At 36.0% G+C, this 15,390-nt stretch overlaps 1 protein-coding gene across 3 annotated transcripts in view; it reads right to left on the bottom strand.

Annotated features, from left to right (window-relative positions):
* The window catches only part of LOC125847802 (probable serine/threonine-protein kinase SIS8), a 28,755-nt gene that overhangs the window by 11,980 nt on the left and 1,385 nt on the right, over positions 1–15,390 (bottom strand). For 2 of the 3 annotated variants that reach the window (XM_049527501.1, XM_049527502.1), the window contains exons 2-9: positions 12,259–12,623; positions 11,816–12,019; positions 10,826–11,017; positions 10,359–10,612; positions 8,422–8,508; positions 4,034–4,129; positions 1,741–1,827; positions 294–399 (exon numbers count right to left, since the gene is read on the bottom strand). In XM_049527501.1, coding sequence (XP_049383458.1) covers positions 294–399; positions 1,741–1,827; positions 4,034–4,129; positions 8,422–8,508; positions 10,359–10,612; positions 10,826–11,017; positions 11,816–12,019; positions 12,259–12,507 — 1,275 coding nt within the window. In that variant the 5' untranslated portion in view covers positions 12,508–12,623. The remainder of the gene's footprint in view (positions 1–293; positions 400–1,740; positions 1,828–4,033; positions 4,130–8,421; positions 8,509–10,358; positions 10,613–10,825; positions 11,018–11,815; positions 12,020–12,258; positions 12,624–15,390) is intronic. The other variant, XM_049527503.1, reaches the window with a different exon arrangement.

The raw sequence follows: 15,390 nt of genomic DNA, 5'->3' as shown, positions 1-15,390 counted from the left end.
GGAGCTTGAGGGTAATCCCATTTACTGTAATGAGCATCTGCCTCAGATCCATCCAAATAAGAATTAATCCAATTGGAATTTACTCTCCTTTCCTTAATTACAAAAGATGTAGTCAATCAAAAACATATTTTACCTAATTTAAATTTAAAGTATGTCTGGATAATAACTTCCAAATTTTAGAGTTACCTATCGAAAGGTCTTGGAAGCAAGTTTATCCAGATAATTCTAAGAAAAACAGCTAGATACCTGTGTATCCTTTTGTAAACAAGGAGTTCAAGAGAACAAACACTCACTTGATGACCAGAATTATCTTCCCCTTTCCTTGTAGACAAATCAAATGTTGCTTGTTCTGCTGAGAGATGATTTTTCTTCATAGTTGCATTCATTTCCCGAACAACCCTACATTCAAGGTCAGACAAATGCTTACGAGAAATGCAGAAAGTTGGTGTAACCTAGAAGGAAATAGGTGTTGTTTATGTATATCTCTTGCATAAGAATAGATCTGGATGGCTCATTCAGCTAAATGGAGTAAAATGGGGGCGTCTCTGTACCGCATTCATTTCCCGAACAACCCTACATTCAAGGTCAGACAAATGCTTACGAGAAATGCAGAAAGTTGGTGTAACCTAGAAGGAAATAGGTGCTGTTTATGTATATCTCTTGCATAAGAATAGATCTGGATGGCTCATTCAGGTAAATGGAGTAAAATGGGGGCATCTCTGTACCGCTTATAAATTTTGCTAGAAGATTCTGCAACCCTGTGGTGCATTTATTGTGGTGCCAAAACGGACACTATTAAAGCGATTGAGGGGGTTGTCAGTTTTCTTTAAAGGTAGTTGTCGCTTTATAGTCATTTTATCTCTCAAGCTATTCTTGTCAAAATTGAGACGTCTTTTTTGTCATGTCATTCCATGAGTTATCAAAACTAGTTGTACAGCTCACAGTGGAAATACAAGATGTCAAAACAATTCGATCTAGCAACATCCTCATTTGGAAAAATCTTAGCATTGTATGTATAAAAATGATGATAAACCTCTGCTATAACTATTATTCCGCATAACTTGCGTAAGCGACATATAATAGCCATTCTCTCAATTTTTACTTGTCCACTATACTAAAAATAGATATCAATTTTTACTTGTCCAGTTTAGAAAATCAAGTAATAATTATCATTCAGTTCCTAATTATCCTTATTATAAACTAAATCGTTTCCCTATGCATTTTTCAAACACATTGAATTAATTGTATTCAAAGGGTAATATATAAAATTTTCATTCTATTTATTGCTTTTTAAGGGGTGTTTCAAGTCAATACTGGACAAGTAAAAATGGACGAAGGGAGTAAGTATATACTCATTTGGAGCTAAGTATTGAAAATTGTCTTTTTAAGAGAATGTGAAACTATTTTGCTAGGGAGAAAAGGAAATGGAGGATAAAAGAATAAGAAGAAAGGAGATGACTGAGCTAAAGGTAATGCTCTCTCCGTCTCAATTTATGTGATGTTTTTTGACTTGGCATGGAGTTAAAGAAAGAAAGACCTTTGAAGTTTGTGGCCTAAAACAAGTCATAGATGTTTGTGTAAATCATCTCATTAAGGGGAAAATGGGCATTTTAAAGTTAAATTGTTACCAAATATAGAAATGTGTCATTTTTTTGGGACTGACCAAAAAGGAAAGTGTGTCACATAAATTGGGACAGAGGGAGTAGGAGGTTTAGTTAGAGACAAAGGGACATGGTCAACCTTACAATGTCATCACCAATCTCCGGAATCATGCTAATGGACCTCCGTCTTCTTCTACGAGTGTGTATAGGTGATGCACCAGCAGACCTGCAGTCAGTTCAATTCATGTGTCATGTTATGATGCTAAGCCATGAAATGCGGACAACACTTCCAGAGAACTTCTGCCACTCCGGAAAGAGACAGGAGTAAGCATAATGGCAAAGAAGCATAAAGTTAACAAATCATCCTCAGCAGAATAAGAACGTTGAATCATTTTTTTGAATAAAAACATTGGATTGTTTGTGCACTTCCCCATGAAATAACAGAAATCGGGGATAATCGATAAGAAGCAAAATCTTCATGCTCTTGACACAGTTCAAAGAGTAAGAAGCCGAAGTGTATAAGGTACACCTTTCGTATACATTGCAGCCAAACAACCACAACAACACACCTCAAATACATATGAACTCCTAGTTCACTAAGGAAAAATAAAACAGCTCCACCTGTCAATGGATCATGCCACTATCAGTTCTCATTTCAAGCATGATCTGTCGGGTTGAATATATTACACGACCAGGCTACTGCCTAAAAATAAAATTCTGTCTTTTTCTTTGATGACTAAAATACAAACCTCTATTATGGATCCTGAAGTGCTCAGGGAACCTTTTAGATACATAACACAGCAATTAACCATAACACACCTCAAATATATTATACATATGAACCCTCCAACTTCACTGGGGGAAATGTAAAACAGCTACGCCCTTCAATGTACAACAATTCACAGATCATGCCTACATATCACTTCTTGGTTCAACCATGATTTGTATGGTTGAGAATATTATGCTACCAAGGCAGTATAATGACAAATTTGACTTAATAGAGAATCAGAGAATAGGAAAACAATTATACAGCCAGATTGTAACACTTAGAAAGCAAAATGCTATATTTGATGCAATTTGATAGTTTATATTTATTAGATGTTTGATCTTTAAACAAGAAAAAGTACAATGAAAGGGAAAAACAACATATAGACAGATACAAGATTTATTAACATTACTGACAAATAGATGTGGTGACAAAAAGGAAAGGAAGGCTCTGATACTAAATTGATGTAGCACCTATAATGAAGCAGAGAGAAAGGCAGGGGGGAGAAATGAGAAAGGGAAAAAGAGAGAGATAAAGAAAGAAAGAGAGTCTGAATGAGAGAAAATAAGGGAGAAAGAAGTAGAAGATAGAGAAATTTTAACCAAATTTAGCAAAATAAAAACATAAGGGTGCAGGATAAGGAGTTTAAGTAGAACTCTTGAAATTACTAGACCTCTCTCTTTAACTAGAAAAAGGAGACCTTTTGTTCAACTAGAAGATAAATATTTCTCTAATACTTAAAAAGAAATTAGTTTGATAAGATAAATAAAAATCAAAGATACAGATAGTATAATCAATCATTTGTTAAGCTACATAATTCTCCACCAATTAATTAAGCTCGATCCCGATGAGTAGAACTGTTGGTGCAACTCCCAAAGGACCTTCTTGAAATACTAACTGAAGAAGACGAACAGTCCATCAACTAATGGCAGGAATAACAACGATTGATGCTAAAAAGTACAGTAGTGTGATGAATCAAACTTTATCAATGATAGATGCTAAGAGTACAGTATTGTGATAAATCAAACTTCAAACCTCAGCTTAGACACAAAATCAAAGTACCAGCAACGGGAACGAGATCAAAGCAAGAGGAGGAAATGAGAAAGGGGTGAAAGCGAGGAGAATAAGAGGGACATGAAGAAAGGGAGAAAGATTGGTTGAGAGGAAAATAGAAAGATGGAGAGGAAGGAAAGAAGGAGATCTGAGAAGCGTGCCTGAAAAAGAGGATAATAGAAAGAGAAATTGTAATGCCAAATCAATTTTGCAAAACATAATTGAAGCCTCCAAACAAGTTAGTTAGAGTTCTAGTTTTAGGTTGAGAATTCTAAACAAATCAGAACTTTTGAAACTAGAACTCAATTAGCTAAGAAGATAAGATAACATAATACTGTGTCTGCAACTAAAAGATAAGATCTAAGTAAAACAGAAAGATAAATAAAACGAAAGGCTATTTTTTCTGTAATTGTTTCTTGAGCTACTTCACTTATTATTCCAATCATTTAGATTAAAACAAAACTGGAACAGGATACTTTCATCAGGTCAATATCTTTAAGACCAACTAGAAGACTGAAGCCGTTAAATGATAAAGGAAATGTATGTTCCTTCAAACTATGACAATTTCAGATAACTATTAATCTAAAGATATAAGAAATGGTAGAGTTTGAACCTTGAAGAAGTAACGTCATAGTTGCAGTCCTTGAAAGACTGTGCACGACCACCAAGAATAGACCTCCCAGGTCCCCTGAAGAAAGGATGCTCTGGACTGAAAAAAGGATTTCAAGTTTAAGTATCAACAGAAAACCTAAAACTCTAACAGCCAACATAAACTCATGTAACTGCGAAGTAAAAAGATTGCTTTATAACAAAATTTGGAAAAGTTTAAACATCCTGAGATATAAAATAAACATCTTTGTTTTTACGAACTCACAACAGTCTTACGATAAAATTTGAGAGCATGTTGAAACTTGCAAATAATGAAATAACTAACAGCAATTCTGACAAATCAGAAGTATGAAATAGGACTACTTTTATATGATAGATATACATGGTTACAATATATGGGGAGATCCACTTTTACCCACAGATTATTGAACCTGCTGTAGGAACATAGAGAAATACACACAGCTTTCAGACTAAAATATAGGATCAACCAAGACAGAGTGACTCCAAATGTAAATATTTTATTTTTATGATATATTTAATATTTTAAAAACAATTGAAGGTAGTGATGACTCTATGTTTCTCTAAAGAAAAAGAACACAAAAAAATTAATCAGCCCAAACTACATAGACCTATCTCACAAAACCCTTTAAGTTAATCCATAGTGATGTTTGGGGACTTCTAGGGTGGCAACTGTAAATGGAAAGGTGGTTTGTGAGTTTCATAGATGATCACACTAGACTAACTTGGGTGTACTTATTGAAAGAGAAAAGTGTAGTAAAACATATATTTGAGGCTTTTTATGTTATGGTCGAAACACAACTTCATGAGAAGATTCAAATATTTCGGAGTGATAATGGGAGAGAGTATTTTCATGTCCTAATACACCCCAACAAAATGGAGTAGCTGAGAGAAAAAATAGGCATCTTATGGAGGTAACTAGAGCCCTAATATTCACAAGTGGAGTCCCTAAATTTCTTTGGGGAGAAGCTCTTTTGACATCCACTTATCTTATTAATAGGATGCCTTCCCGTGTTCTAGATTTTAAAACCCCTTTTAGTATGTTCAAGACATACTTCCCTACTTCTAGATTGACCACTGATCTACCTTTGAGAGTCTTTGGGTGTAGTGTATTTTTTCATGTTCATGATCATAATAGGAGTAAACTTGATCCACGTGCTAAAAAATGTGTTTTTGTTGGCTATGCCCCTAGTCAAAAGGGATACAAGTGTTATGACCCAAATACTAGGAAGGTTATTGTCACAATGGATGCCACCTTTTTGGAATCTCAATTATTTTTTGGGTCTCATCTTCAGAAACATAGTGAAGATTCAATGGATAGTAAGGATTCTCGCGACCTCACATGCGAGAAACAAAAGGATCTACCTTTTATGATAGATACGGGAAATAGTACTTTTGGTAGTAACAACCTTGATAAGGTAAGAGATCCCAACTTATATAATGAAAATAAGGAAACTGAGACAGTAGAGTCTTTTCATGATACAATTAATGACAAGGACATGGAGCAAACAAAGGAATTGCAGGTTTGCATGAGAAGAAACCGAAATCAAGAAAAAGAGACTAAGACGCTCAGCAGAACCAAAATTCCACTCCGCAAGATCTTACTGATATACAAGGTAATTCTCCAGAATCTAATTCTGATTTGCCCCTTGTTATTTTAGACCTTGATCTTTCAATTGCCAAACGTAACGGAGTAAGAAAAGTCACAAACCATCCCATGTCAAATTTTTTGTCATATAGAAACTTGTATCCTTCCTATATAGCTTTTCTTTCTCAATTATCTGGAATGGAGATAACGAGAAATGTGCAGGATTCTTTGAATGTTCCCGAGTGGAAAGAGGCAATTCTAGAGGAGATGAATGCTCTTAAGAGAAATGAAACCTGGGAAATGGTGGAACTACCACGTGGAAAGAAGACAGTGGGTTGCAAGTGGGTGTTTACCATCAAATTTAAATCAGACGGGTCCTTGGAGAGGTATAAGGCACATTTGGTAGCAAAAGGGTTCACTCAGACCTATGGAATTGACTATCTTGAGACATTCGCTCTAGTTGCCAAGTTGAATTCAATCAGGGTTCTTCTGACCATTGCTGCCAATCTTGATTGACCCCTTCAACAACTAGATGTGAAGAATGCATTCTTGAATGGAAAACTCGAAAAAGAAGTCTACATGGATCCTCCTCCGGGTTTTGAAGAAAGGTATGGAACTAGAGTGTGCAAGCTAAAGAAATCTCTCTACAGGCTCAAACAATCTCCAAGAGCTTGGTTTGAGAGATTTACTCAGTTTGTAAAAAAACAAGGGTACACTTAAGGGCAAGCAGATCACGCCATGTTCATTCGACACTCTCTTGAGGGAAAGACAACTATCCTGAAAGTGTATGTTGATGATATTATACTTACAGGAGATGACTTGCTCGAAATGAAGAATTTAAAGGCACAGTTGGCCTCGGAATTCGAGATCAAAGATTTAGGTCAGTTGAAATATTTTCTTGGCATGGAAGTAGCAAGATCAAAAGAAGACATTATGGTGTCACAAAGGAAGTATGTACTAGATCTTCTAAAAGAGACAGGCATGAGTGGTTGTCGTCCAGCTGAAACACCTATTGATCCGAATATTAAATTTGGAAACAAAGAAGGAAATGCAGTTGACCAAAGTCAATATCAGAGACTAGTGGGGAAGTTGATCTACTTATCACATACTCGACCTGATATAGCTATTGTTGTAAGCTTAGTGAGTCAATTTATGCACTCTCCAAAAGAAATGCACCAAGAAGCGGTCTACAAGATTCTAAGATATCTGAAAAGTTCACCAGGGAAAGGATTGTTTTTCAGAAAAGATCAAGATAGAGGCTTTGAAAGCTTTACAGATGCAGATTGGGTAGGTTCTACTATTGATAAGATGTCTACATCAGGATATTGTACTTTTATCTAGGAAATCTCGTGACTTGGAGGAGTAAAAAGCAGAATGTTGTAGCTCGTAGCAGTGCTGAAGCTGAATACCGATCTATGGCCCACGGGATCTGTGAAATGATTTGGCTCAAGAAGATAATGGAAGAACTAAAAAAGTTGTTTGTGTTACCAATGAAGTTGTACTGTGACAACAAAGCCGACATAAGTATTGCTCACAATCCAGGTCAACATGACAGAACAAAGCATGTTGAAGTGGACAGGCACTTCATAAAAGAGAAGATTGAAGAAGGGAACGTGTGCATCCCTTTCGTCACAACAAATTAGCAAATTGCGGATATTTTCACGTAAGGCTTGTTTAAACCAAAGTTTGAAAATCTTGTAAGCAAGTTAGGCATGACAGATATTTACATGCCAACTTGAGGGGGAGTGTTGATTTGTAAATATCTAAAGTGTGATCAGATATGATTTTATAGGATTTAAATTGATCTTATAAAATCATATCTGATTTGCTATTGAATAGGTTAGGATATTAGATCAATAAAATCATCCCTTGATTCTCAAATCTGCCAGAATCAAGGGATCTGATAGCTAGTTAGTCAGATTTCTATACTATAAATATGTATCTCTATGGATGAATAAGATTGTACAATTTTGGTACCAAAACTTACATCTAGGTATATAACTAGGTAATCATCTAGCAGTGTATCAGTAGGTTGCAACTGAATATGCAACTTTTAGAGGTCTATGCCTCCTGGTCCAGCCCTATAAATTTTATATTCCAAGCCTGAATGAAGAAATCTCTTCTTCTAATTATTTATTAATTTATTTGGTAAACTGACCAACAAGCATAAAAGGAAGAAGTCATTAGAAATGGGAACAGAAAAGAAAAAGGCCAAATCCCAACTGGAGCTCAAAAGCTGCATGGAGTCCACCTCTCTTTAATTTCTCTTTCTGGAGAAACCCAAAAAACTTATAGTTCCTAACCTTAATAAGTAAAAACATTAATAATAACTAAATAAAATAAATATCAATCAATTCAACTGATATCTATCATAAGAATACTTTACTCTCTTTCATTTTACACTAATTACAAGGTTTCACAGGATAGGATCTTTTGGGATTGTTTGTATTTACAGATTGGATCAAATTAATCAGAGGATTAGTTGCAGAGACATCATCTCATTGAAAACAGTCCCTTTAGTTAATTCCATGAACAAATTAAGTTTCAAGTTGTAAGACCCTCATCGCTTGCATTCGAAACAGAACTCATATTCCTTAGTGTATCTCTCAGGAGACATGAAATAGATCATCTTCTAAAGAAGAGGCTAATGATCATTGGCATGCAAGAATAATTACATCAGAAAGCAATTGGGAGTTGAATCTCTAACTTCAGCTACTTAATCTGGATAAGTTAGACTTAGGATTCTCTGTATCTTAAGTCCTGGAAGGCTATAAGACAAACTGAACCTTGAACTTGAGGCCCTCTGTTCAGATACAACTTTGTTCCTTCCATGCCAAAGTGAACTTTTGACATCGGGCTGACTGTGTGATACGCTGAAGAAAGTGAATAACACATCAGAAAACACAAGGCAGTACTCAAAGGAACAATGAGAGTAATTTGTTCCTTGTAAAATCTAGGAAAATTAAGGAAGATGAAGAAGACTGGACAGAATATAAAGATGTTTATCCATACAGAGTTTTGAAAGCAACTGCATTATTACTCAAACTTTATGCTTGTCACAGATGGGCCAAATAAAGTCATTGGGATTCATCCAGCTTATGCCGATACAAGGACTGCCTTTTCACATGCATAAGTGAAACGAAATCAAAATTCTAATTTATTCTTTTAATGAAAAAGTTTTATCTTTATTGTTAGTAGTTATGTCCAACTTCCTAACTTCCTATGTCCTAATTCATGTGTGATATGACTTTGATGGAAAATATTGACAAACTTTAGACTGATACTTGATCCATAGGTGCCAAACTTCAATGGCTGAAAACTAATGCTATGCATGTGTTACATCACATAAGTTTTAGATGCCAAAGACTGAAATAGAATAGAAGTCTATTGGTCAACAACTTAAAACATGAAAGCCAGACTAGAACAGTTAGTTGATTCTGAATGGGTTATAAACAGTACCACAAGATGTTGAGTGTTCCCTATCGGAAGTCAAGAGAATCATAAAAGGAATTGTCCACAAAATTCTTGATGACTATGGCATAGCAATTTGAAATCACTAGAATTAGGAAACTCTCTATTTTACACTAGGTGTGTTTGTGGGATTACACTGGGTATGATGTTGTTGTTTTCCTTATGTCAGTAGCTCAAACTTCTATACAAAAGCTCTCATATTTCTTATATGTTGTTAACCACTAATTTTAACAAGAGTTTCTCTTCTCTTCTCTTCTCTTCTCTTCTCTTCTCATGTACAAGTTTCAGTGCCTCTACATTCTTGGTAGGATTAAGTAGCTTTTGCTTACCAGTAGGTTGTCTAACAACATCTACCGAGACAAAAAATTATGCATTCCCATTGTTTAGTATTCCTGCCTCTTATAGATGATAATTTTGACAGCACTGGACCTCTTTCAATGATTGTTAATAGCAATACAGAGCCTCTCTTTGGTGACTGACTCGACGTCTCCGCCCATCTTTCTGATGACGCTCTGGCAGAATCATGCCTATTCTGCCAGAATTATGGCTGTTCATCTAGAAAGTTGTAACGCTCACATGCGTGTACCAGTAACAAAAAGACCAAGGTGGCATTTAGGAAGTACAGACACCCACATTTCCCAGGATGAGCCTCTGCCAGTAATTTTTCTGGTGACAAGGTGCCTTGACGTCTGAGATTTGGGGACGAGCCAGCAGTGACGAATTGAGAAGTCTATCTTCATGCATGTAATTTAGTTTACAATCCTATAATGCCCCTAATTACATAATTATTTCGGGAGCATTTCCCTACTTGCAATATAGATATCCTTGCCATATTTATGAATTCGTAACAGTTCGGGAGAATATAATAGAGAAAAGTAGTAAATTTTACGTTTACCGGAAGTGGACAAGGACAACTGAGATAGGCCTAGAACTATCTTTCTGGACTGACGAATAACTAAAAACTCTAAATGGTGCCCACGTTACAGGAGTTTAATTTTCACCAATCACCAGCATAAGAACATTAACTTTGGCCCACATTCTTTCCAACTAACATTAGGTAATATAAATGTCATTTTATTTAAAATGGTTAGTGTGTACTCATCAAAAAAATAACACACACACACACACACATATATATATATATAAATCATGTCAGGTCAACCAGAACAATTAGTATGAAAGAAAGGGATAAAAAGTTTGCATTCTAAACAAATATCATGCAAACTAGCCTCCCCAAGCTTTATACCCTTACCTTCCAGTGCCACTGTAGTCGGAACTGAAACAGGTAGGACTAATGGGATCCATCGGTGAGTTACATGAATCAGTTTCTACAGAATCACTCTCACCAAAGAAATGTGAGCGATGTAGCTGCTTCGTTGAACAAGGAAACAGCTTGCCGGGATAATGCATAAGGTCAACCAGTAGTTCTATAGAATCCAGAATGACTGTGACACAGATGTGCTTAGATGAATCTGCGCACTCCAGCGCTCCTCCTCTTGGGAAACCCTAATATTAATTAGAAGATAAAATGGAGGGAATTGAAAGAAGAAATAGGGGTTGGGAAGAAGAAGAGAACAAACTCCAGAATGATTGTGCATCGAACAGAAGCTTGAAAATTCAACTGAATGCAATTTACTTAAACACAAAAGATGGAAAAGAATCTTTTTTTTCCAATTACTGAAAGCAGACTGACATTTTGCAAGAGAAATAAAAGCTCACCACAATCAGCTTGCACTCAAGGCCCACAGTATCAGCAAGAACTTTGAATAAGATTGCTCGAGAATGGCAGGAACCATCCTTTATTTGGCACAGCATGTGGATTCCTTGACTACCCAAAGCATGTGAGACTTCCTCAAGTGTACCACTCACATGAGTGGACTTGTACTTAGGATGCTTATAGAAATCACAAACCTAACCACAGTGTATGCTGTCAGACTAAAACCACACAATCTCAGGAAAACAGAGTTTTCGGCTAAATACGCTAGCAGTTAAGTCATCTTTTAATTTAGAAAACTTAATTCACAGCTACACAATAAGCATATGTCATACAGAATTATGGGTTATATCAAGACTAGTTTTTTCCCTGCATGATAGTCCTAGATGGCTTCATGCATTAAAGGACTGCCAAATTCATATGATGCATTTAGAAAAGTGAAACAGATAACAAAAACTGAATGAAAAATAATTAATCAGAAAAAAATCATTTTGATAACAAATCTTGGGCTCATCTTTTTCTTTTCCGGTATCACATGGTTCCACAAAATTATATGGAAATTAAAATTGAAAAAACCTCCATATGGATATTGTTGTTTCCAGAGGAATAATTGGTTCAAGAAACTAGGAAAACTTTTGAAGAAAATTCAAGAATACGTAGAAACTACATACTTCCTTAGAAATAATTTGTTGAGAACTTTTAAGTTTGTTGAACTCTTACATTTGAGAAACCTTAATTTGTATTTGAGAGAAGATGGTAATGTAGTTTCAGTTTCCTTTTCAACTCTGCAAAATATAATAAATATTATACATATATTCTGATTACAGCTTAATCTTATTTATGCAATATTCTGATAACAGCTTAATCTTATATATGCATTATGGTTGCCAACACTACTGGAAAATGTAAAAGAAAAGTTATCATGCCTTCTAATAGTAAAAGGAAACTAACAAGAACTAAACCCAGTATAGACAACAGAATAATAGATGACGCACCAACCCTGCAATCTTCTTCACAACTACAGCTGGAGTCGAACTCAATCCTTTCACTAAAGTGAGAGTGAGCTGTTTTAACATGGAAAGTTTCTTATCTTTATGCATATTGACAAGAATAACATTAGGTCGAAGACCCTCTGTCTCCAAAGCATAAAGGTCATCCAAAGATGGAATAGTATCGAATAGCTCCTTGAATCTTCTTTCCTGCAGAAATTCAAGAATTAGAACAATATTGAGTTGACAAGATCCCATCCAGAAAAGAACCAAAGCAAACAAAAGGTACATATTTAGAATGTCATGTTAGCAACATAATTGACCCAAAAAAAAATAGTGTGCTACACTAAAAACATATGATTCAATTTCTCATCTTTCCATATTAAGAGAATTCATCCAAGTGAAGAAGGAGAAGAATTCAAGACCACACAAAACTATGTTCTACTCACTGGAATAACAAAGTAGAAACCATCAGGAATAGGCTCTGCAAGTTCCCCTGTGTCCCACAGAATCTGAGACGCTCTCTTTGATGCTAAGCCCTCTCGCTCCTGTTTGCTGCTCAATACAGTAGAGTTTGCTTTATCTTCGGAAGAAACCAGAGTGATCAACTGCAGTTTGTCGGAAATATCTGCTGGCCACCAAGGAGAATCGGGAGGCAGAGCCTCTGCTGGCCCGGTATCATTTCCTGTCTTTTCCATCTCCTCAAAGATTCAAAATTCTATATCATGTTCAGCAGATTGTGACCCGAACTGATAACTGTACACGAATCCAATATATCTCCAAGAAAAATTTCAGACAAGCTCTATGAGATGTCCTGGTAAAAGCATGACAACAAAATGTAATTAATTTTACAGTTAATGAAGTGCACGCCTTGTTTTCTTGAACCTGTGACCTAAGCCACAAATCCTCCACCTTGTTTTCCAGAAAGATGCTGAAGTAAATAACTGGAACTTGATGCCCCCAAGGCCTAGCTCAAGTGGCAAAAGGTGGAGGATTTGTGGCTTAGGTCACAGGTTCAAGCCCCACACCATGCAAAGCAAAGCCCGGTATTTAAGTGGAGAAGGGTAGAGGGGCGGGCCCATTATCCACCGAGTTAAGAAGGTTGTGATTGGTCCAAAGGGCGGGTCACAGACGGATTTCTCGGTTATCAAAAAAAAATAACTGGAAATTGATTTGGTGTATTGCTCGCATTTTAAGAAAATTTACTAGTCACTGAGAAGAGGCTGAATCTGTTAGATCCCGCATCAATTGGGGATTTAAAAATGGGTCTTCTTCTATGGTTGTGAGAAATATAAGAGAAAAATATTATTGAATTGTGTATCTACATTATTACACTGAAAACCCTATTTATAGACACTATATGACAACCATTCCAAGTAGGATTCTATATACTATTCTTGTTCTTATTCCTATTCTAGCACTCCCCTCAAGCGGGTGCATAAAAGTCATATGTACCCAGCTTGTAACAAATGTAATTGATACAAGGGCTAGTCAGGAACTTGGTGATGATATATGTCGGTTGATCACTCGACTTCACGAATTTTGTAACAATAACTCCTAAGAGTATCTTTTCACTGACAAAGTGAAAGTCAGTCACAATGTGATGAAATACTGGATTTTGATGCGATATGAAGGGCCGCTTGATTATCACACACAAGTTTCATCTGATCGATTTCTCACAAATTCTCCCCCCTAAACAAAACTCTAAAAGCTCTTAGAACTACATTGTGGATGCTACCAAATTAGAACGAATGAGCTTCTATTTATAGAGTCATAAATCATTTCCTGAGGAGAAAAGACTAGCCAAATATGGAAAAATTGTGTTTTTGTTGTTGGAAAAGGAAAACTCAATTATGGTAAGAAAATCAGGGCAAACACCCAACAATTCTCCCCCTTGGCCTGCCTGAGTTTCTGACAAATTAAATTTGCTCCAGGTTTATCCCAATTTCTTGGTTTACCATTTGTGTCTCCATATTATATAGTCTAAGCTTCAAATATCCAATCCTACCCATGCGAGCAGGCTAAGACCATTTTTTTATTAGTATCAAAGGGATGGAACTTGGTCCAGAGTCTAGTTTTCACTTTTGATGAAGTTCAGTGTCAAGTTTTCATATCCAATAACATTCATACCTATTCGACTGACAAATTATGCAAGCAAACCAAATCTGAGGAAAACATAAAATAGAAACGTCCAAAAGCATAGCCAGATACTAGAGATAAAATAATAAAAAACATAGCCCAAAGTCACAAATAAAAGCAGTTGCAAACTGATTGTGTTAGGCTAGTTTTTTTATTCCTCTTTCAAGTTAACTCTGACTTTCCAGACTACATGAGACACCAGTAGAAATCAAAATAGTAAGAAACTGACCCATATTGGGCAAAAACAACGAAATGAGCGTACAACTGAGCCTGAGTCATTTGTACTTCTCTTTTTGACAATGGTAACAATAGGGTCAATTGTACTTTTCTAGCTTTAAGAAAAGGAGACATTTCAAACAAGACAGTAACTAACTAGGTAAAACTGAAGCATTGTGCATAAATTAGATAACAGTTTTCTCCATGGACAAAATATTGCAAGTCCAAATGTACAACAAATATTTCCCTCTTTTTTCCAGCAAAAAAGTTAATTAATTTTTTGTTCCCTTTTCCTCAAAAAAATATGTGAGATCAGGCCTCCCTCGCTAAGAAGATATTCCCCTGAACTTTGGGTCAAAAACACATAAAGGGAGAGAAAATATATTGGAGTTCCTTTTACAGAATTTTGTATTTACATATTCGGATAACCTCCATTCCGGGCTAATTGTGCATAGCTCTTGCAACTTGCAAGCCTCTTTTGAATGAGATCAACATCCAAAACCAGATATTGGACTGAAAGGTCATTGAAATGTGCTGGTAGATTCCAGGAACTGATCTGATTATTTAAATGTGGGCTTTCTGCCCCCACAACTTCATGTTGCCTAGAATTCTAATAAAATGAAGCAGTCGATGCGATCATTCCTAGGGGAAGGTCCTGATACAAAGCACATGGAAACAAAAATGGACTGTGAGTATGTGTGTCCATGACAAGGGAGGTAAGTTAACTTCTTTAAAACTATTATGAAGATATCTGAATATTTTGAGCAAAAGCTACTTTTACTTGTTAACAAAAATCTCTGGTCAGTAAACATCTCTCAGGACTGCCCATGGATTTGGGAAAAGTATTTACGCTCATTTCTGCAGCAAGGAATTAGATAAAAACAAGAAATGAAAATGATTATCGAGCTTCCCTTTGATTTAAGCCCAACTATCCTCATCCCCAGATATGTGAATTTCCCGGGTAAGTGCTTTGAGTTCAACTAGGAAATTTACCAGTGATACAATCAACATTGTTATTTTTAAGAGCTGAACGGCTGCAGCCTTGAGCAGAAGTTGTACAGGGACTTATTTTGAAATGGTCCGCTAGTTTAATTTTCTTTATTCTGGCACAAACACTCTAAGCTTTGATTTATATGACCAAGGCCACTATCAACTTCCTTAAGAGTCCACTGTCTTTATCTTTCTACTCATGCTAATCTTGAGTGGCACATGTTTCTATCAATCCT

The sequence above is a fragment of the Solanum stenotomum genome, chromosome 12 (assembly GCF_019186545.1).
Source record: "Solanum stenotomum isolate F172 chromosome 12, ASM1918654v1, whole genome shotgun sequence".
Taxonomy (NCBI): domain Eukaryota; kingdom Viridiplantae; phylum Streptophyta; class Magnoliopsida; order Solanales; family Solanaceae; genus Solanum; species Solanum stenotomum.
The sequence above is the reverse complement of the archived record's forward strand: the minus strand, read 5'-3'. Positions and strand labels throughout refer to the sequence as shown.